Source organism: Dermacentor andersoni, chromosome 11, assembly GCF_023375885.2.
Source record: "Dermacentor andersoni chromosome 11, qqDerAnde1_hic_scaffold, whole genome shotgun sequence".
Taxonomy (NCBI): Eukaryota; Metazoa; Arthropoda; class Arachnida; order Ixodida; family Ixodidae; genus Dermacentor; species Dermacentor andersoni.
In genome coordinates, this window is record NC_092824.1 from 74,073,204 (window position 1) to 74,092,545 (window position 19,342).

Below are 19,342 nucleotides of genomic sequence, written 5' to 3' on the forward strand. Positions count from 1 at the left end.
CGGAGATTTGGGACTGGGTTCTAACTATTCGCAAGGTCGACTTGGTGGTGCGAGGAAGCACGCAGCATGACTCTTACAGTGGGGAAGCAACCGCACCCTGGCAGCTACTAGGCGTATCACAGCAATGTCGTCATTAGGATCACCGGCAATGTCGTTGCAGACTTCGCACTTTGATGGTGCCTGAAATGAGACCGCCAGAGTCCGTTGGCGTCGTTCAGCGTCCTGTAATATATTACGCAACACAAGCTTCTCGTTTCCTGCCCATCCACTCAGAGCAGTGCATCCACACAGAAGCTGAACAGGAACAATACTTGACTTCTAATGGGGTGTACACAGCGCTCATGCCAGTAGTGAACGCTATAACGCTGGGTCGGGCTCCACCAGCGAGGCGATTGGTCCTATAGTTGACGGTGGTTCAACAGGGCTTCGTCGTTCTGCGGCGTCTGTCGAAGCCCTCAACCATCGAAGCCTGAGCCTCACAACGTCGAAGACGACGGCACGGCAGCGGTGGTGGCAGTGACGGCAGCCGCGCATTTGCGGATCGAGTGTCTGTGTAATTGCTTTGGAAATAAGAATTATGCAGATCCCTCACACTGTGGAGACCAGAAAGCCAACATTTCATGAACAGCAAAGCAAAATACGTATTATTGAGTGGTAACCGGATCTCTAATCCACCAGGGGGAGGGGGAGGCATTGCAGACGAAGTAAAGATTTGATTGAGCATCAAAATGTATTGAACTACAAGACGCGACACAACAGCACGACTAAGGTACCTGAAGGGATATCAAACCAGAAGTACGTCAATATTTATTGCAATATACGTTTAAACTTGCACACAACGGCGGCCGCATTACGATGGTGGTCCAAATTTCCGGAGTCCCCCACTACGGCGTGCCTAATAATCGCATCGTGGTATTAGGGCGTAAAACTCCATAATTTAAACAAAAAAATCTTTCGCAACTGAACCCTAGAAAAAAAAAGACAATGAGCGTGATTGAGCAGTCAGGTGGTATGGCTTAATCTTCTCTAACTGAATTGGCGCCGGGTTTCATCAGGCGAGCACTAAAGCACACCCACCTAATTACTTCAGCGGTGCTTTGATTGCTTAACCTTACAGACACTCTCCAATAATAAATTCCCTTTCATTGTTAAAATTTATTATTACAAAAATATCAGTGTTATGTTCAACTCCAATAGTGGTCACAAGTCAGTAGCGGAGGAAGATGAAGGCGTAATAGTTGATTGGCTCGGGACGTACATAACGGCGTCGAAATTTCTCTAACTGCTTGAAGTTGTTTCACCTTAACGGCGAAAATGTTCACCGCACAAGAAGCTTCTCCGGCTGCATCCAGTAAAGCTGGGCAAGGCACCAAGTCTGCAGCCCCCGGCCCATTCAAGCGAGACGACGCGCCGTCGTTCCTGACAAGGATTAAGAACGACATCGCGGACATCTTCGCCGACCCAGCTCCGGGAATATTCATCGAGCCGGATGAGAACGACGTGAGCAGAATCCACGCCCTCGTGGTTGGTCCATCCGGAACGCCGTACGAGGGGGGCTTTTTCGAGTTCCTGATAAAGTGCCCACCAGAGTATCCTTATCAGCCGCCAACTGTGAAATTCCTTACCACAGGCTCTGGAAAGGTGCGGTTCAACCCAAACCTTAATAAGAACGGCTCTATTTGTCTCAACATCCTTGGCACAGGCTGGAGCCCTGCGCAGTGCATAGCAAGCGTGCTCATTTCCATCCAGTCGCTCTTGAACGAAGACCCCATCTATAACGAGCCCGGAATCGGGAAAGGAGAAATGCACTGCCTCTCCTGCAGTTACAATGCCGTTGTAGAGTACGAGACGATCAGAGTAGCCGTGTGCGACAATGTTGAGGCATGCCTCCAGGGTACTTCTTCCTTACCGTCGACCTTGAGGGACATCGTTGTGAAAAAATTTACCGAGTTTTACGACCATTACGAGGCAGTACTGAAACCGAAACTCCACTTGTCGGGTAAAAAAATGGACGACTGGTACTACAATCACACTGGCACTTTCGAATACGCTGAACTGCTTACGCGACTGAAGAATCTGAAGCAGAAAGTGGAGAATCTGCAGGATTAGTGACGGACATGTGCGAATGTTATGCTGACGTCCGGAACCCAACTGGCCACGAAGAACGCTTCCTAAATTCCGAGCGGTCACGACTACAAGGCACCTTCGCAGTGAGTGGAGGACAGATGTTTCCTGGTTTAATTAAACATGGAGCAAATTGAAGCACAGCATAAACATGTACTAATTAACCACTCAAATGTATTTTCGCATGACGTTTGATAACTTTGCTGCTTTATCTTCTCTAAAACTGCATCCTTCTCCTTAATGCTTCAGCGTTATTTTAACACGTGTAATGTGTTCACAGATATTCACTGCATAATTCACGCAGTAACACTACATCTATTTCCTGTATATTAATATATAGGGTCGATTCCACTAAGAGCGTATTAGCCTACTTCATCACTTTTCAAGTTACAGTAACGAAGGAAATACATGCGCTGTGAGCGCTTTATTCACTGATAGACTTTGTTCGACAAGCCTACTCTCAGAAAACACTTCAACACAAGCAGAGAGAAAAAAAAACCTGTTGTTATTGTTTTTAGCTTTTAGTATTCTTCGGAAACTTCTCAATCGGGTCGCATACGTGCATAGAGATACCAAGCATTACCAGTTGTTTATGGTACGAGGGCAACAACACGCCAAGCAGCTGCCACTGGAATATGTTGCAATTGTAGTGAAACATACGCGACACCAGTCGACGCACCTAGAAGAATAGTTTTCCTTACATGGTGGCATAAGTCTCCCGTGTGGTAATAAGGCTGGATCACTTTAAAAGTTTGTAAAAGTTGGCTTGCAAGACGACTTCTGCAAAACTTTGCTTTCTGTTTTTCATTTTGTTAGGCGTACTTTCCTTCCGTCCGTTTTAAGGGCGAAAAGTGTGGTGGAAATCAAACTTGCTGCTGCCAAACTATTCACCGCAGTAGCAGAGGGAACGTAGCGGTGTAAAGTACAAGTGTACCATCCATACTTAATGACAGACGCACCGTAAGCGAAAACTATCGACCACGAACAATAACGACAAAAAATAATCTATTTACACATTGCACAGGAAACAAACATACAGTATTTCGTCTTAAGTGCACGCAATGAAACAAGCATACTAGTAATTTACCGTGCTGCGATAGAGCACGATAGACAGCAGTGCGCTGTTGCGGGCCACTTACAACGCAGCTCAATAAAACGAAGAACTTCGTTGATCGCGTAATCATCATCGACTCAAGGGTGATGTTGAGCAATATATCTTCTAAGCATTCCGTTTGATCGACCGTGCTGGGCGCTTTCACTTTGTGCTCTATGGAGCGGTTATGCGAGCGCCCGTCCAACACACTTCACGACAACACGTCTTTCACAGACAGCCAAACAGTTACTTCTACAGATTTTCGTGAGCGCTAAAGGGGCCTTTCACTGGAAGATAGCTAAGCGCAGTAATTACGCATGGGTTCACCGTAACAATTCGAAACACGAGAGCACGGCGTCTGTATACAGCTACTTCACAACGAATATCCTTCCAACCATGGAATGGATGCGCCGATGCAACACAGGCACCACGTCCTAGATATAACTGAAAGCCTGCTTGCTTTCCGCGTGACGTCACACGTGTCAGTTTACGTCACATGTCATGCATCCTCGGCGTGTGATGTGTGCGTTTTGTGTTGCGATCACTGTGTGGCTGTACTACTGATTTGGGAAACGTGGCAGAGGGTCATGTCATTCAAGTGTTGTGTGCAAGGGTGGCACGGAAAACTACCCCGTGTCCCGAAGGAAGGAAGCCACCGTCAAAAGGTGTTACCCGCAATACCGTGCAAACAATACAATGTTATGAGCTCTACAGTGGTAGGTGAATCTATTTCTGATAAATTTCCGATGGGTAACGATTCAATTACAAAATAAATAAATAAATAAATAAATAAATAAATAAATAAATAAAATAACCGCCCAAGCACTCCGTACAGATGGTTAACCACCGAAGCTGAAAGGTGCGGTCCGGTTGTTTACCACTAGGGTAACCCCGACGGTTCATTAAACGATGGCTTGGTAGGTTGTCGGATCCTCGATACGCAGTTGCTACTTGCGCCAGGCTGCACGAGCCTGTTCTTGTGCCCGGGCTGCAGCATCGGCACGGCCTAGACGAGCTCGCCTCCGCTTCTGCTCGCGGCTTTGCTAATCGAAAGCTACCTGCTCCTCAGGAGCACGTACGTCACTGCTGGCGCAGTCATTCGCGCGCCTTTCTTTCACTTTTGTTTTCCGTGCATCCGCATGGGGTTGCGCCGGAGGAGTTTTCGGCGTACAGGCGACGGACGGACGGATGAATCGGCCAGCCATATACAGCTTCGCTGCAAAACGAAAAGGTGCGTGTGCACCAGGAACGCAACTTTAAAGTTTTGTATCATTACTTGATATCGTAAAGAAATCAAAACGAGGGTAGTCAGAAAATAGTAAATTCAGGTTTCACAACGTGTGCTAGTTAACGTTGCATGAAACTTGCGAATATTGGTATTATTGAAAATTTCTGTGCGAAGGTGATTGTATCCGAGGGATGTGCGAGGCAAAAAAAGCAGCGCAAGAAAGTTTGTGTACCCGCCGTGGTTGCTCAGTGGCTATGGTGTTAGGCTGCTGAGCACGAGGTCGCGGGATGGAATCCCGGCCACGGCGGCCGCATTTCGATGGGGGCGAAATGCGAAAACACCCGTGTACTTGGATTTAGGTGCACGTTAAAGAACCCCAGGTGGTCGAAATTTCCGGTGTCCTCCACTACGGCGTGCCTCATAATCAGAAAGTGGTTTTGACACGTAAAACCCCATAATTTAATTAAAGTTTGTGTGACTAGATTCGATGCGTACACCGTGAAGGCGATCAATACGGTGTGATATATGTTGTGATCGAGATATCAGTTAAGAGGTGGAATTTCAATAATTTTTTGCGGTTAAAGTAACGATTTGATCATGAGCCGAACTTGTAAAACGAGTGGAGTAATTTGGAGGAGCTCTGATGAGGTAGTAATGTTAACCCTTTAAGGGTCAATGACGTAAATATACGGCGCCACGAACAAGTCCAAGATGGTCGATGCCGTATATCTACAGCGCCATGCATCTGTACGTTTAAAAAGCGCGCCAATTAACTTTTTCTTTCCTGGCATGTGCTACCACTATGCGGGAATACAAGGAACTTTTTTCTCGCGACTCCATCTCTCGGTTTTCGTTGCATGGTTCGTTTGCTCCGGCGTGCGCATTGGCGCCCGCGGGAGGGCGGCAATTTGGGTTTTGTTCCGCGGGCGGTTTCGGTTCCTGGCACTCGCAAAACTGATGGCTATCTCGTTACTAATCGCTCAAAGCGTGACTGTCTGTTACTCGCTCGTTTATTGCTCACAGGGTCGCCCGTACACGAAGGATGCCGCCGTGCAGGCGTCTCCTTTTTTGGAGACTCGCTAAAACTAATCGCCTCTGGTTGGCGATAAGATGAAGATTAGCGGAACTTTGTCACACGTATTTATTTTTTTACTGGCACACAAGCACACAATTTTCTTGAGTGCACTCACCTACGCAGTTCAATTACGCTGTGGACGTATATATTAGTGTTAGAGCAGGCTCGTTTGAGACTTGCGAAGTATTCTCGTGTGCGCATATTCTAAGCTTTGAACTGTGTATAAGAATGCATCAAATTGTTATAAGTATATTTCCTTGCTAATGCAAAATATTTTATCTCACTTTAAGTTACCCTAGAAAAGTTATGTTAATTTATTTCGAAATAGATCCCTTTGAAAAATTTAAATCTGCAGTAAAAAAACCGGCCCTAAGAAAACGAGCAAGAAAAAGAAAGGTTTGCCTGCCCGACCATCGCTTTTCGGTTAATTATTCCCCTATGAACGCATGGATACCTCTTGACTGTAAACTCGCAAAAATAATCCCCCTGCTTAAAAAGCCAGGAACGGGAATGAATACTGACCAATAACTCGATCAATGGCACTTTATTTTTCAAGAACAACAAAAATATATGTACAAAAATTATTTGAACCGATAGCCTAATGTGGCTAATGGCCGGTCCGATGCAGCTAAGAGGGGAAACACATGCCCACGCGCACACACACGCAACCCTGGAGGTTCTGCTGAAGTTAGTTCTCGAGTTTAACAACGTTGAATTCAATTATTGTTATTCAATTGAATTCAACAACTTTGAATTCAATTATTCTCACTATGTACAAATTAGTGGAACATTGATGGGAACGAAACTAGTCCCCAACTATGCAAACGTCTTCATGGGAGTGCTCGAAGACGCGTTCCTTAAGAGTGTACGACTAAAACCTATCTACTTTAAACGCTATATCGATTACATATTTTGTATTTGGACACCCATAGCGAAACTAAACTCTTAAACTTCATCGTGACATTCAATAAGGCACACTCCGCTATAAAATGCACACGTCATTACTCACCATCGTCTATAGACTTCCTTGACGTCACTATTACAATTTCCGACGGACGCCTAATCAAAAATCTCTACAAAAAGCCAACTGATAATCATCAATTTCTTCATTTTGAAAGCAGCCAGGTGCGTCATTGCAAGACAGCGATTCCATATAGCCAGGCACGGCGCTTTAAGCGCATATGTTCCGAAGAAGACGATATTATTTCTTGTTGCGAGAAACTCAAAAAAGAAACTTCTCAACTGTAAATATCCAGAAAAGATGATTGCTGAAGCGATACACCGAGCAGCAGGACACGACAGGATAGACTTTCTAAAGAGCAGAAACAAGCCCATTGGCTCGTAGTCGGCTTATTTGATACACATTCAGCCCCTCAACCCTAAGGTCTCAGGCATACTCCACAAACACTACAACATTCCAATAAAAAGCGAAAGGCTAAAGGCCGTTTTTCCTGAGCCACCGCGTGTCGAGTGTAAACCTAGGTGACATGCTAACATCTTCAAAAATTTCCGCTTCAAACACGACCGGTTGCAGCCACTGCAATAAACCACGTTGCAAAGTCTGCCCGCATATGACACCTACATTGACTGCCACCAGCGCAGCCGGCCAGTTCATGCTCACAGTTAAAGGCAGTGTCGACTGTGATTAATGTAACGTAATGTACTTGCTCGAGTGCGGTACTTGCCACATGCAATACATAGGCAAGACTGAAACACCTTTCAGGATCAGTTTTAGCAATCACAGATCTCATGCGAAATCCCAACCAAACCTTCAACTCTCAAAACATGTTAACATGCCGGGCCACTCATTTAACAATCTCAAAGTAACCATACTCGAATCTGGATTCCGCACCAGCCATAACCGCGAGCTTCGCGAATCTTACCCTATTCATAAATTTAACACTGTCTCGTCCGGAATAAATGAAAGCAAAGGAAAACTAACCTGTCTAACTTTAGATTGAGCACAAATATACGCTGCCCACACAGTGTACATCTATGATTTGAACGCTTTTTTTCTTCTTACATGTTGCCTTTTGGCGTACGTGGTTAGAAGTTGTACGCTTAACACCTCACTTTTTAGATAACTCGAGGTTGCACTTAGAGATGCCATGTGCTAAATATCGCGCCTTTGTATCTGCATATGTACGTCATTTTGTTTTCACTACGGATAATCATGGTAACCGCTGGCATTTACCTGAGAGTCGTGTTTGTATATATGGTATCCTGAACACATCTGCATTTAATTTTTGTATTCCAAAATGCGTGTCATTGATAGCGATTTATGATGCGCAGTGCAAGTTCTAGTCAGCGCAGTTAGTGCGCCTTCTGCTTTTGATACGGTGCTTCTAAAGCTGTGTATGAGTTGTTTATGTGTTACTGTACTCTGAGGAAGGCGGGTCCACCATCCGAAAACGTTAAGTAAGTACGTCTTACAAAAGGTTCGTCGTATCGTTCCTGCTTACATTACGTCTGGTCCGGCGTACTGAACTTAGAAAAAAGCCCCCCCCCGCACACACACACACACATATATATATATATATATATATATATATATATATATATATACATATATATATATATATATATATATATATATATATGCATGTATGTATGTATGCATGTATGTATGTATGTATGTATGTATGTATGTATGTATGTATGTATGTATGTACGTATGTATGTATGTATGTATGTATGTGTGCACGTGTGTGTGTGTGTGTGTGTGTGTGTGTGTGTGTGTGTGTGTGTGTGTACACTTATAATACGTGGATACACCTTTCGAAGGTATAATTAACATAATCTCAAACCACGTCTCTCAACATACACTTCCATTTGGCAGGTCTTGGAGAGACGGAAAAAATGACTTACATGCTTGGTCGAAATTACGTGCAGTTTTTATCTCAACAGGGTTCATGTTTGTAGAGCTAAGACCACTCGATCGCTGTATAAACGGGAACGGCAGTGGTATATCTTTCTGCTTCCATAATGCGACATACCATAGTTTGGTCGCGACAGCAAGAAGTGCGCTGTGACCGCTGGTTCGTGCAACATGTCTCTCCGCTCATTTGGCGGTAACTAAGTTAAGACCTGCGAGATCTTTCAGTGCATAGTTACGTCATATTTTGTGTCATAAGGATATGAGAGTTAATGCATAAAATTGCAAGCACATGCCTACATATTCTTATCATGTGTGACGAGTGACATTTTTTGTTTGCGAATACCGATAGCGAGAGAAATCTTTCTAGCCTCTGTGTCATTGCCAGCTATGCATGAAACGCTCTATCGTTTAAAGCAATGATAACTGTCCAGTTTAGTTTTGTATAACTCACTTCACAGCTTAAACAAATGTGCGCATCCTAAAAATAAACAATAACCGCAGCCATTGGGTCCCTTATTGCATGCATGACGTGATGACTTTGAAGGTGCATGAAATCCTTTCAAAAAGCACGTTGCTGCCTGCCTGCGCAGTGTAAGGACCTGGCAATACCGTCTACCAACCTGCGGTCGAACATGGCGATACTCCTGAACGTTCACGTTGGCGACTACTCCAAGAACGAATGAGGCAATGACACGCTGAGGGATCACCCGTTTTGGCGTATGGGCGTGGTTAAGATGACGTTGAATATCTTGTTAATATTTCGTTGAATATCTCTGGGTAGTGAAAACATATGTAGCACTTGCGAGCTGCAGCGACACGCGAGGGATGTAGAGAATGTGTATATCTATATACCTACCAACTTTGCCAAGAGATTGAATCTCCTTCGAACTTTTTCTCCCAATCGAACCCTCACGCTTTGGGCTTAGCCACGTGCCTTTTCATCTTGCGACAACGTGACGCACTACAAGAAGCCACCCGTTGTGACTGTGGCGCACACTACCTTTTCATACCGGTGGTGTCACAGCGCGTGCGATTAGCATGAACGTAGAAATCTGCAACGTGTACATGAAGCTTAGAGGGCAAGAAAAGTGGTGTCAAGAGGCAAACTTTTGCGAACCGAGTCTGCCGGATTGAAGCGGAAAGTAATCAGCTAGGTGAGTCCCGATTCCGTTTACGATGTAGTCGCTGGCCGTTGCTACCGAAAGTGGCCGCTAATGTCTGTTGGTGGTGCGCACGCAGAATTATTGAACATTCGAGCCACTCAAGTGGCCAGCTAATGTGCCTGAATGAGCGGCGACGCAACTCACGTACCGGTACAGCTCGACCGTGGCTGGGGCCCTGAAGTGCATGCACGGCTAGGGCTGTTGGTGTCATCGCAGCCCAACACAGACAAAAAAGGGCGTCTGCATCAGAAAGAATACGGCCGTATATATGAGCAAGTAAGTCTTTTCGCAAAGAAATGTGTGGGACGTTGCATGGTTTCCAACGTTGTGTACTGTAAAGGGGTCGTAACACGGACCGTTAATTTGTTTTAACCAGCACCGCTTGCTATTATAGTGTGGTGCACGTTATGCAGAAACCCTAAAATGCTAGACGTGCACAGCAGCTTGGTTCATCCAACCTAAGCTCATTAGAATGCACTAGGAAGTATTTATTTTATCGTTAGCCTAGATGAATATTGTATCTATGTGGCGCGCCTCGCCAGCAGTATACAAGCAATATTTGTGAAATACACACAGGCTGACGAAACTATATTTTTGATGTGCGGGTGTTCATTTGACAAGCGGGAATAATTGCCTTTCATTGATGCCAGTTAATGTTTCTTTCGTAACTCTTTATCCAAACAAACGTCAAGAAATAGAATCGCGCTGTCATTATGAAATCACCTTCTTGATAATACCATCTGTCCACTCACACGAAGCCGGTTATTTCCTCCTTTTTGTGCTTTTGATACTCTCAGTTCATCATCATCATCATCATCATCATCATCATCATCAGCCTGGTTACGCCCACTGCAGGGCAAAGGCCTCTCCCATACTTCTCCAACTACCCCGGTCATGTACTAATTGTGGCCATGTTGTCCCTGCAAACTTCTTAATCTCATCCGCCTACCTAACTTTCTGCCGCCCTCTGCTACGCTTTCGTTCCCTTGGAATCCATTCCGTAACTCTTAATGACCATCGGTTATCTTCCCTCCTCATTAGGTGTCCTGCCCATGCCCATTTCTTTTTCTTGATTTCAACTAAGATATCATTAACTCGCGTTTGTTCCTCGCCCAATCTGCTCTTTTCTTATCCCTTAACGTTACATCTATCATTCTTCTTTCCATAGCTCGTTGCGTCGTCCTCAATTTCAGTAGAACCCTTTCGTAACTCCCAGTTCACACCAAGTTAAAAAGGAAATTGGGGAAGGATATATTTGCAGTTTGTTCCGATCAAGTTATAGAATCGACAAAGGCTTAGGCAACTTCGTTTAATGCTTGAGGGTAGCTGCCGAACTAGAAGCTAGACTCATCAAAAGTGAACAGTGGCCAATACCACAACTTCGTTCGCGTCCTGTTAGATTAGTGAAGTTTAGGTACCGCGGCGCAGCAAAGCCTTCAATAAAAAAGGTGATGCCATTTGCTACACGGGGTCGGGCGCACAAGATTTCGAAGCACTGACAGAAAGCTGACGGTATCGACGCTGTAGGCAACAAGTACAACAGATGGCTATAAAGGTGCGCTCATAACTGCCTTGTGTTTGAGTTATGACACGGTGTAAAGACTGCGGCTGTGGCGACATTTTTCTTTTAGGAAGCGCGATCCTCCGCGGTATCCCAATGGCCACGAGATTGTGCTGATGAGCACTAGGTCGCGGGTTCGATCCCCAGACGCGGCGACCGCCTTTCTGTGGGGGCGAGTTGAGTAACTGTCCGCGTACTTAGACTTACGTTCATGGTAAGGAAACCTAGGTAGTCAAAATTTGTCTCCCAATATTGCCTGCCTCATACATAAACTGCAGCTTTGCACATAACACTTCAGGATGTAATTTCTTTCAGCAACGCATTCCGCTTGTTTGACATATTGTCGAAAAGCGAAAAGTGGGCGCTTGAGCGTTGAGCGCATGCCGCTGTACGTACAGTACGGTCCACTCTTAAAGGGAACGCGCGAGCGCGTGACCGGCTCCCTGCGCGGCGCTAACTGGCGGCGAGATTTTTAAACGCGGCGCATGCGCACAGAGTCATAAGGTCGGCGCGTGCCCTACTTCGTCTGCTGCTTCTTCGCCTCTGCGCTCTGCAAACGTCGGAGAGCGGATCCGGTTTTTTCCGCGGTGCGATTTATCTAGCCGCCACTCTGCCTGCTGCTCGTCGGGGGTAATCAGCGAGCAGAAAAATATGTTTTTCTTTATTTGTTGCTGCAGTCTACGCCAGTTTCAACTCGACTAGCTTTCTTGCTCGTTGAAGCAACGTCCGCAGAAGCGGCACGGTTCGTATATTTGCGATATCAATCAGAAGTGTCGTGTTATGAAAATTATTCTGTTACACCAACATGTGCGCGCCGTGAAATAACGACACGTGAAATTGAACGAGGAGGAGAAAATTTATTCATTATACTTTTGTGATACAGGGTTTATGGGAGCAGTACTAGCAACAAAACTTTAGAAGGATGCAAGGCTGGCCTGATGACACTCGTCCATGCCCTGTAAAACGCAAAAAAAAAGAAGAAAAAGGAAATGCTGACCTGCGCAATGAAAATAGGGCCAAGCGCTGCTCTCAGCTGAGGAAATTTACACGAATAATGGTTACGAAGGAAACCCGGACTCTGCAATTCTGCAAAAGTGATAACGAAACACGTCACTTCCGCAACCTCGCGTCACTGCTCACCGAAAAGCTAGTCACATGTTTTTCACATACTGTCCGCAGCAACTGGCCACTTATCAAACAAACTAGTCAATTCAAGCGCGATGCAGTGTGCATACCAACTTAACCCTTCCTACCATAAAACGCCCGCCTGTTCAACAAACGGCATGCAGGGTTGGTATCCGTTGCTTCACACTGCGAAAAAGAAAAAGAAATCCGGAAGGGCCAGCGCTCGCTAGTGCGCGCCGAGCGCTGGGGCGGAGAAGTAGCAGATGATGCGGGGCACGCACCGCCATTATGTATTTATGCGTATGCTCCGCGTTTCCAAACCTCGCCGGCAGTTAGCGCTCCGCGGACCGCCGGCCACGCGCTAGCTTGTTCCCTGTAAGAGTGGACCGGACTGTACATGTCGGGCTTTGTCCACCAAACAAGCCACTTTGAAGTTAAAGGCCTGCATTAACATAACACGCCTATAGGAATTTTTCAATATAGGCAGCAGATTCCATTCATTGTAGAACTCGCTGTTATGCAAAGCATTTTACTGGTAGTTAGATACCCCACATTGTTTAATATTACGCACAGCGTTACCATAAGTGGATCAATGGATTTGCGTTAGATGAAGACCTATGCATCTATAACGAACTTTTCTGTGATGACAGCCACTAGTCTATAGTGAAGACGAAAGTGTGACGCCGCCGGTAGGATTTCTACTCCGGCCTTTCTGCACGAGATTACGGCATGCTGATTGTTCGATGCGTCCTGCTTATATATGTACTAGGCGAGCGTAAGCGAAACAAACACTCATCGGGACGTCATCACCGACTAAGTATTATACAACCGTACTATTTCCGGTGGCGTATATTAAAACGACATTCGCATTCACATTCCGGCAACGAAGCTTTGTGCGCTATTCGACCTGGGCCGCCCATAAAAGCCGCACAACATAGCACAGTTCCTGCCCAGCGTTAGCTGCTGCGAGGAAGTACAGCGGAATGAGGGACGATCCCCAAGACGGGGGCGCGGTCGAACACCACCCCTGAAAACGCGAGCTGTCGCGTCGAAAGAACATTATAAACTGTCACGTGGTGCGCGCGCCGAAAACGTTTCGGAGAGCTAGTGGGCTTTGACACGAGAGGAGTATGTGTGCGACCGTGCCCTAGTGGTTTGACAATTGTGCTGCTGCGTCCATAAAGCAGTGGCGCAACTCCACAGGCAGCCAGCATTTCTTTCCTTTACAGAGGTCCGAGGTGCGGCGAGATAGGAAGTACCTACCGACCTCACGCAAAGTACATGGAATGAGGCCAAATAGTGATACGCATTAAAAATAATGCGTCCCCTTCGGCCGGGACAGAACGCACAGCCTTCAGCTCTGAAGCCCAACACCATATCCGTTAAGCTAGAGCAGTGGTGGCCTTATTGAAGTCGCACCTTCAATAAAGCAGGCTAGGCGGTGGGACTTGTTTTTCAAATAATATCTTCTTCTCGCTGTCTCGTCTCCGCTTTCCTACGCCTCAGCCTGCATCAGGAAGCAAGCACGAGGCAGCAGTTTCAAAAAATACGGCCCTTTCCACTTCTTTTCCTTTCGCTTAGCAACAATACCTGAAAGGTGTTCATTTTTACTAGAAAGCTTGGCGTGGCACGTACTCGGATTAAGGTGTGAGCACGTAAACCCGGAGAGAGAGAATGAAACCTTTATTTGAAGTAGTGATTTGTCAGTCGAGGTGGGAGGGTACCTTATTCCAGGAACCCTGTGGCTTGGATCGCCCTCCGGGTCCGGGCGACTAGTTCGCGCTCGTCGACCAGGTCCGGCTTGGAGATCGCAGCCTCCCCCGTTTCAGCGAGGAGGTTTGGGTCTGCGTCCATTGCTAATAGTTGTGGCGCTGTGATGCTTGCTCGGGTGTTCTTGCATTGCATGAGGAGGTGCGCCAGGGTGTCTGGCACGTTGCAGTGTGGACTGGTGTAGCTGTATAGCGTCGGGTGGAAATGATACAGTAAGCTTCCGTGGGTACAGGTATTGCTCTGAAGTCGCCTGTAGTCGGTGCCTTCGTTTCTTGCTAGTTTTGGATGTGGTGGAGGGTATACCCTGCGTCCAAGCCGATAGTGTTGTAGCAGTGCTTGGTAAGTTAACGGTATTGTTACCGTTTCCTCCTCTGATTTGGATGGGTAGGACCTGTCTAGAATGTCGTGCGGGGAAGCCCGGTTGATGCTTGCGCGGGCCGCTGTGTGTGCCGCTTCATGCCCCTCGAGTCCCTCGTGTCCCGGAACCCAAATGATGCAGATGTAGGGGGGAGGAGTATCGCCACGTTTCAGTAAGTCGATCGCTTTGATGGAGATCCTACCCTTCATGTAGTTGCGTGCCGCTGTTTGAGAGTCGGTGAAGACAACTATGGCATTCAATTTTTTATTAGCACGATTCCATTAAACACTCGGCCCTTGCAGCGTCATGTGCAGATATAGGTTGTATTGACGTCGTCCTTAGACGCAGGCTGTCCGGCTCGCAAGGCCGCAATGAAGAGCAATCACCCCCGCCGGGCAAGCAACTGTCAACTAGGACAGCCGAGTCACCGCTGGTCTCGAAGCAGAGCCGCCACGAGGCCGGCTGTTCCTCAGCCTCAACGCCCAGTGAGGGCTCCGCGAAAAGGTTAGTTTCCGATTACGCAAAAAAAAAAAAAAAACTGCCCTTGTTACTTAGTTCGTATCCTTTTAGCACTGTAATCATGCCTTGACACAACCGGGAACGGTGTGCCGCTCTAAACAGGCGTATCGCTCTCGTATGTTGAAGCTTTAGCGGCTTAAATGGACCCACTCCCTATTTTAGTTGGCACGTCGTCGATTATGGTCGCTGCGCGGGGTCCTTGGAAATAACGAAATCGGCACGCGGTCTCGTGAGCACGCGCGTTAACTTTCGATCTGGCAGCAGGCTGTACTAGAGGATGGGCGAGTGGGAACAGGTAGCGCATTCGCTCCTCCTCGAAGGCTGCAGACTACGGGCGTCAACCAACCACTCTCCAGAATGTTGTGGCTGTGTCGAATGGCGGGTGTTTCGGTGTACGTTCCCGGTCATAGCGATAGCTGCTGTACTTTTATACATTTTGTTGTAGAAGTAAGAGGGCCATTACGCGTGCGACTTTCACTGGCGTCATGTAAAAAATATATGTTGCTGGCATTTCGGCACAGGCTGTGTTCGGAGCAGGGAGTTGGCAGTGACAAACCCAAGACGCCTCGGACGTGGCTGTTATCCAAGGCTGCCGAGTCCCGGCTGCCCGGCTGGATATCGGAGCGCGATCGGAGGGAGGCCGGCTCATCTTCGGGCTCCAGTCGAAACTCCTTCGAGAGGTTAGATTCGGGCAACAAACCCTCCGACACGGCGCGAACGCAACGAGGGATGGACACGGCGCCAGCCGCCGCTTCAGGGATTCATCGCCGGCGCCGCTCGCACGAAAACGACGCGTCCCGGCGAAGTCAAGCGGAAGCTAACCGGAGCATGAGGAATGTAGAACCTGCGGTGGAAGAGGACCAGGTAGTGCCGAACGTCGTTATTTACGAAGACGAGGACTACCAGCTAGTTGTGGATGAGCAGCTGGTGCCGACAGCCACCCCCGATGTGGCTGCTGCTTGACGCTCCTATGGTGGTTGACGCTGCGTAGTTCGGTGAAATAGCGCGCCCCGCTTCCATGCCAGAACAAAATGACCAGGATTGGCCTTGCATAGAGCTGAGCAACACGGCTACACTGTAAAATAATTTACACGCTTAAAAGTGAAAAAGGGTGTAAATGTGTGTATAACTCACACCCTTAGGGTGCCAGGTATATAAATCACACCCTAAGGGTGTGGGTTATAGACACATTTACACCTTTTTTCACTTTTAAGGGTGTAAATTATTTTACAGTGTAGTCCGGGGGACGACACGATTACTGACGCCCCGATTGGCAGCCTGTGCGCGCCCGACCCACTGAGACGCCCCATAAGTGGAAGAGAAACACATTTTTAGCCCTCTAAATATGTCGGTGATATCCAGGCGACAGTTTTAAATTCAGCGCTTATTTTTGTCTTCGTGCAGCAATGACTTATTAATGTCTTATTTTGTTGTAGCGCAAGCTGAACAAGGACAACGGAAAGGCACATCTGACGCACCACAGCGCTAACTTTCGACAACAGATTTATTTCCCGTTCTCGTCCCTATATATACACCCTCGAAACGTCATACAGCACGTGTAAAATTTCGGTAAATATGAACAAGAAAATAAACTGGGAACCTGGGAATCTTTTTGTTCATATTTACCGACATTCTGCACGTGCTGTATGACGTTTCGAGGGTGTATATATAGGGACGAGAACGGGAAACAAATTTGTTGTTGAAAGTTAGCGCTGTGTGTGTGTCAGATGTGCCTTTCCGTTGACCTTGTTCAGCTTGCGCTACAGCAAATTACGATATGCCGTACCAACGAGCCCCTATAGCTATCCTCATCGGCTTACTAATGGCCACGGTGTTACCAATGTGCCTTATCTTTGTATATCAGGATTCTGTGTATGTTACGCTTTTCGTTCTTACGAGGCTGCGTACCCTGTTGTAAGCGCAGGAAAGAGCCAAGTAGGGGAATTTCTGGAGTATGCTTGTAAGCCAGCATTATTTTGTACAATTCCGTGTGCTCTACTCCCCTCTGCTGTGACAGACTTTCCGACCAATACTTTCCTGTTTCCCTTCGGCAATGCACCGCGGAAAAGGTTCGGCGACATATGCTAATCTACAAGCAGTATATGAAGGAGGAAGTGGGCAACAGAAAAGCAATATACAGGGTCCTGAATACTTCGCTGCGCGTGTTCGAAAAAAGATTTTGCATTCAGCGCTGCAGTGTTGTTGCTCAAATTTTGCAGAATGATCGCATTTCGGCGTCGACTTTGCTTCGTATAGCATTTGGCACAGTTATATTGCCTGGTCTTAAAAAGAAAGGGCAAATTTGCCTGAGCTTATGAGGGTGCGAACTGCTGCCTGGACGACGCAAGCATAAACTTGTTTTGCCGCTTGCCGTGAGCTGCAGACAGCAGAACACTGCTACAATGATATTTGAAATATGTTTATTCCGCCTAAAGTCACAGGTTTATGTAATAAACGTCTATGTATTTGTTCAACTTTCGTAGCGTTATGCCATTTATCTCATATGTATTGCTAGATGGTCTTGTTTTCCTGGTTACGGCCGTGGTAACAAACTTCCGTTACATGAATTGACATATACCAATTAGAGCGCGAAATAGCTGCAGTGTTGAAGGATTTTTTAGGCGCAATGTGGTCGCCGTAATTAGTAATTTTTCTATAAATAGCGCAGTCGTTGGCGAATGGCTTTATATTGGAATCGGTGCTAGCGACCTGTAACTGCGACTATGTTAGCTGACATGTTTTCGTAGACTACAAATTATGTGTGGTTCGTGAGAAAATGTTTGAACCAGGCTGAAAGTGGTCCTTTTCCAACAACACTTTCAACATTAGCTATTTATTTGTTTGTTTGTTTTTGCTTATACAATGAAATGCGTGAGATAGGTCAATTAAAGTTATTTCAGTTTGACCGCGGGGATTAAATGTAAACATAAGACTGGTAAGTAATTCAGTTGGTTGGGTAAGTGCTGATAGACAGCTGGCGAAAGCCAGTTTGATAGGGTAGACGAAGCTGGTGCTTTTTTGAAAAACCGTAATGTGTTTCAAGAATACGTACCCTAGAATTTTACAGGATCTACAAGTTAATAAATTAATCAAAATTTTGAAATTACTGCTTTATCGCATGGTTTATGAATTTTTATTCGCAATTTTCTAGCCGTTTTGTAGTAGTGAAGACCTGAGCGATTTGCGAAAAAATTTGCCAATCTATATTTCACTTAACCGCATTTTATCTCTTGAGTCCAGTAAGTTCATAATTGCAGGCCCAATCTCGTACGCCTCTGCTATATCTATCCGATGTATGCGTTTGGTAGCTACCGGCTTTAATTCCAGAGAGCCGTAATCAACTTATTTGTTTACTGTACGTTCCAGTGTCAAAGCAGTCTACCTTGCGGATTCCGGTAGCCCGTATATTATTAGGTTAGAGTGTCATAGCTCTGGTTATCTACATCGTCGATTCCTTTCTGCGTTGGTATTATCGCAGTCATGCTCGCTATTAACCCGTGACGAGAATGTGCTTTTTGTTCCATGCAGGCCTGTTACAGGCAGAATTTTTCATCGAAATTAGCCACACGGTTTTGCTCAATAGCCAGCTGCAACAAAATTTTCGACCATGTAAAAAGCCTAGTTTCAGATAATTTAGACGTGCAGTAGCCTCTGTGCAAATTTTAACGCTGAAATACAGGGTAATCCGTTACAAAGAGCTCGCAAGAAATTGGTCTTTTTCTTACCAAAACTGAAAAAAAACAACGCCGCCCTTAAAGAGCGGCGGAAGTGACGTACAGTGAAGAATCTGGAAAGCCAGTGCTCGTGCTGTCATTGCTTGCTTGCATTGCGTTCCGGTGTATCAGCGAGCAGGTACCGCACCTCTGCTAGCCACCAAGTTAGTATACTCAGAAGGGCTGGGGTTCGAGCTAGCTGGTACGGATGATTCATATTTAAAACGGCGCCAAAAAACACGGACAAGGAAGGACACAGGAAGAGCGCTGACTGCCAACAACTGCCAATGATGTCCTGCAGCTTTTCCAATCAAGTCCAGCGGCTTAAAGCAAGTGGCTGTCCTGCGCAACTGCTGTCATTCTTGACGGAAGTTTTATTGCAACAGGTTCGTTCCCCCAGGAAACAGCGCAAAGCAGTAGATGACTTAACTAAGACTGTTGCGATCCCGTATATACATGGTGTGACCCATCGCATCAAGAAAGCCGCAGGCCGGGCCGGTGTGAAGGTAGTGTTTACCGCGCCTAACAAGTTGGGAAGGTAGTGCAAGAAAGTCAACGAAAGTCGGAGAACACCTGTACTGTACAATAAGCAACATGTCGCCAAGCTTGTAAATTGCAGTACCAATGTAGTGTATTCCGTGCCCACCTCTTGAGGCTGCACTTACATAGGGCAAACAGGACGTTGTATCAATGATCGTTTACGTGAGCATGCGCACTGTGTCAAGAATAAGACTG

The 19,342-nt window shown here is 46.4% G+C and overlaps 2 protein-coding genes across 2 annotated transcripts; both read left to right on the forward strand.

Annotated features, from left to right (window-relative positions):
* The first annotated feature begins 1,224 nt into the window (after positions 1 to 1,224).
* Positions 1,225 to 2,262, forward strand: LOC126518286 (ubiquitin-conjugating enzyme E2 Z-like). Its single transcript, XM_050168130.3, has one exon. The coding sequence runs from the start codon at positions 1,315 to 1,317 to the stop codon at positions 2,107 to 2,109; it is 795 nt and encodes a 264-aa protein (XP_050024087.1). The 5' UTR covers positions 1,225 to 1,314; the 3' UTR covers positions 2,110 to 2,262.
* A 12,211-nt stretch (positions 2,263 to 14,473) lies between these two features.
* LOC140213998 (uncharacterized) lies at positions 14,474 to 16,004 on the forward strand. Its single transcript, XM_072285214.1, has 3 exons — positions 14,474 to 14,518; positions 14,647 to 14,879; positions 15,416 to 16,004. Exons 1-3 carry the CDS (start codon positions 14,474 to 14,476, stop codon positions 15,855 to 15,857), a joined length of 720 nt encoding a protein of 239 aa, XP_072141315.1. The 3' UTR covers positions 15,858 to 16,004.
* Positions 16,005 to 19,342: the final 3,338 nt, after the last annotated feature.

Bases quoted from the DNA above. Each gene is read 5' to 3' on its own strand.
- LOC140213998 (XM_072285214.1), top strand. From the start codon at position 14,474: ATGCCCCTCGAGTCCCTCGTGTCCCGGAACCCAAATGATGCAGAT. The intron at 14,519-14,646 runs GTAGGGGGGAGG...ATTTTTTATTAG, and splicing joins GGAACCCAAATGATGCAGAT to CACGATTCCATTAAACACTC. The intron at 14,880-15,415 runs GTTAGTTTCCGA...ATTTCGGCACAG, and splicing joins AGTGAGGGCTCCGCGAAAAG to GCTGTGTTCGGAGCAGGGAG.
- LOC126518286 (XM_050168130.3), top strand. From the start codon at position 1,315: ATGTTCACCGCACAAGAAGCTTCTCCGGCTGCATCCAGTAAAGCTGGG.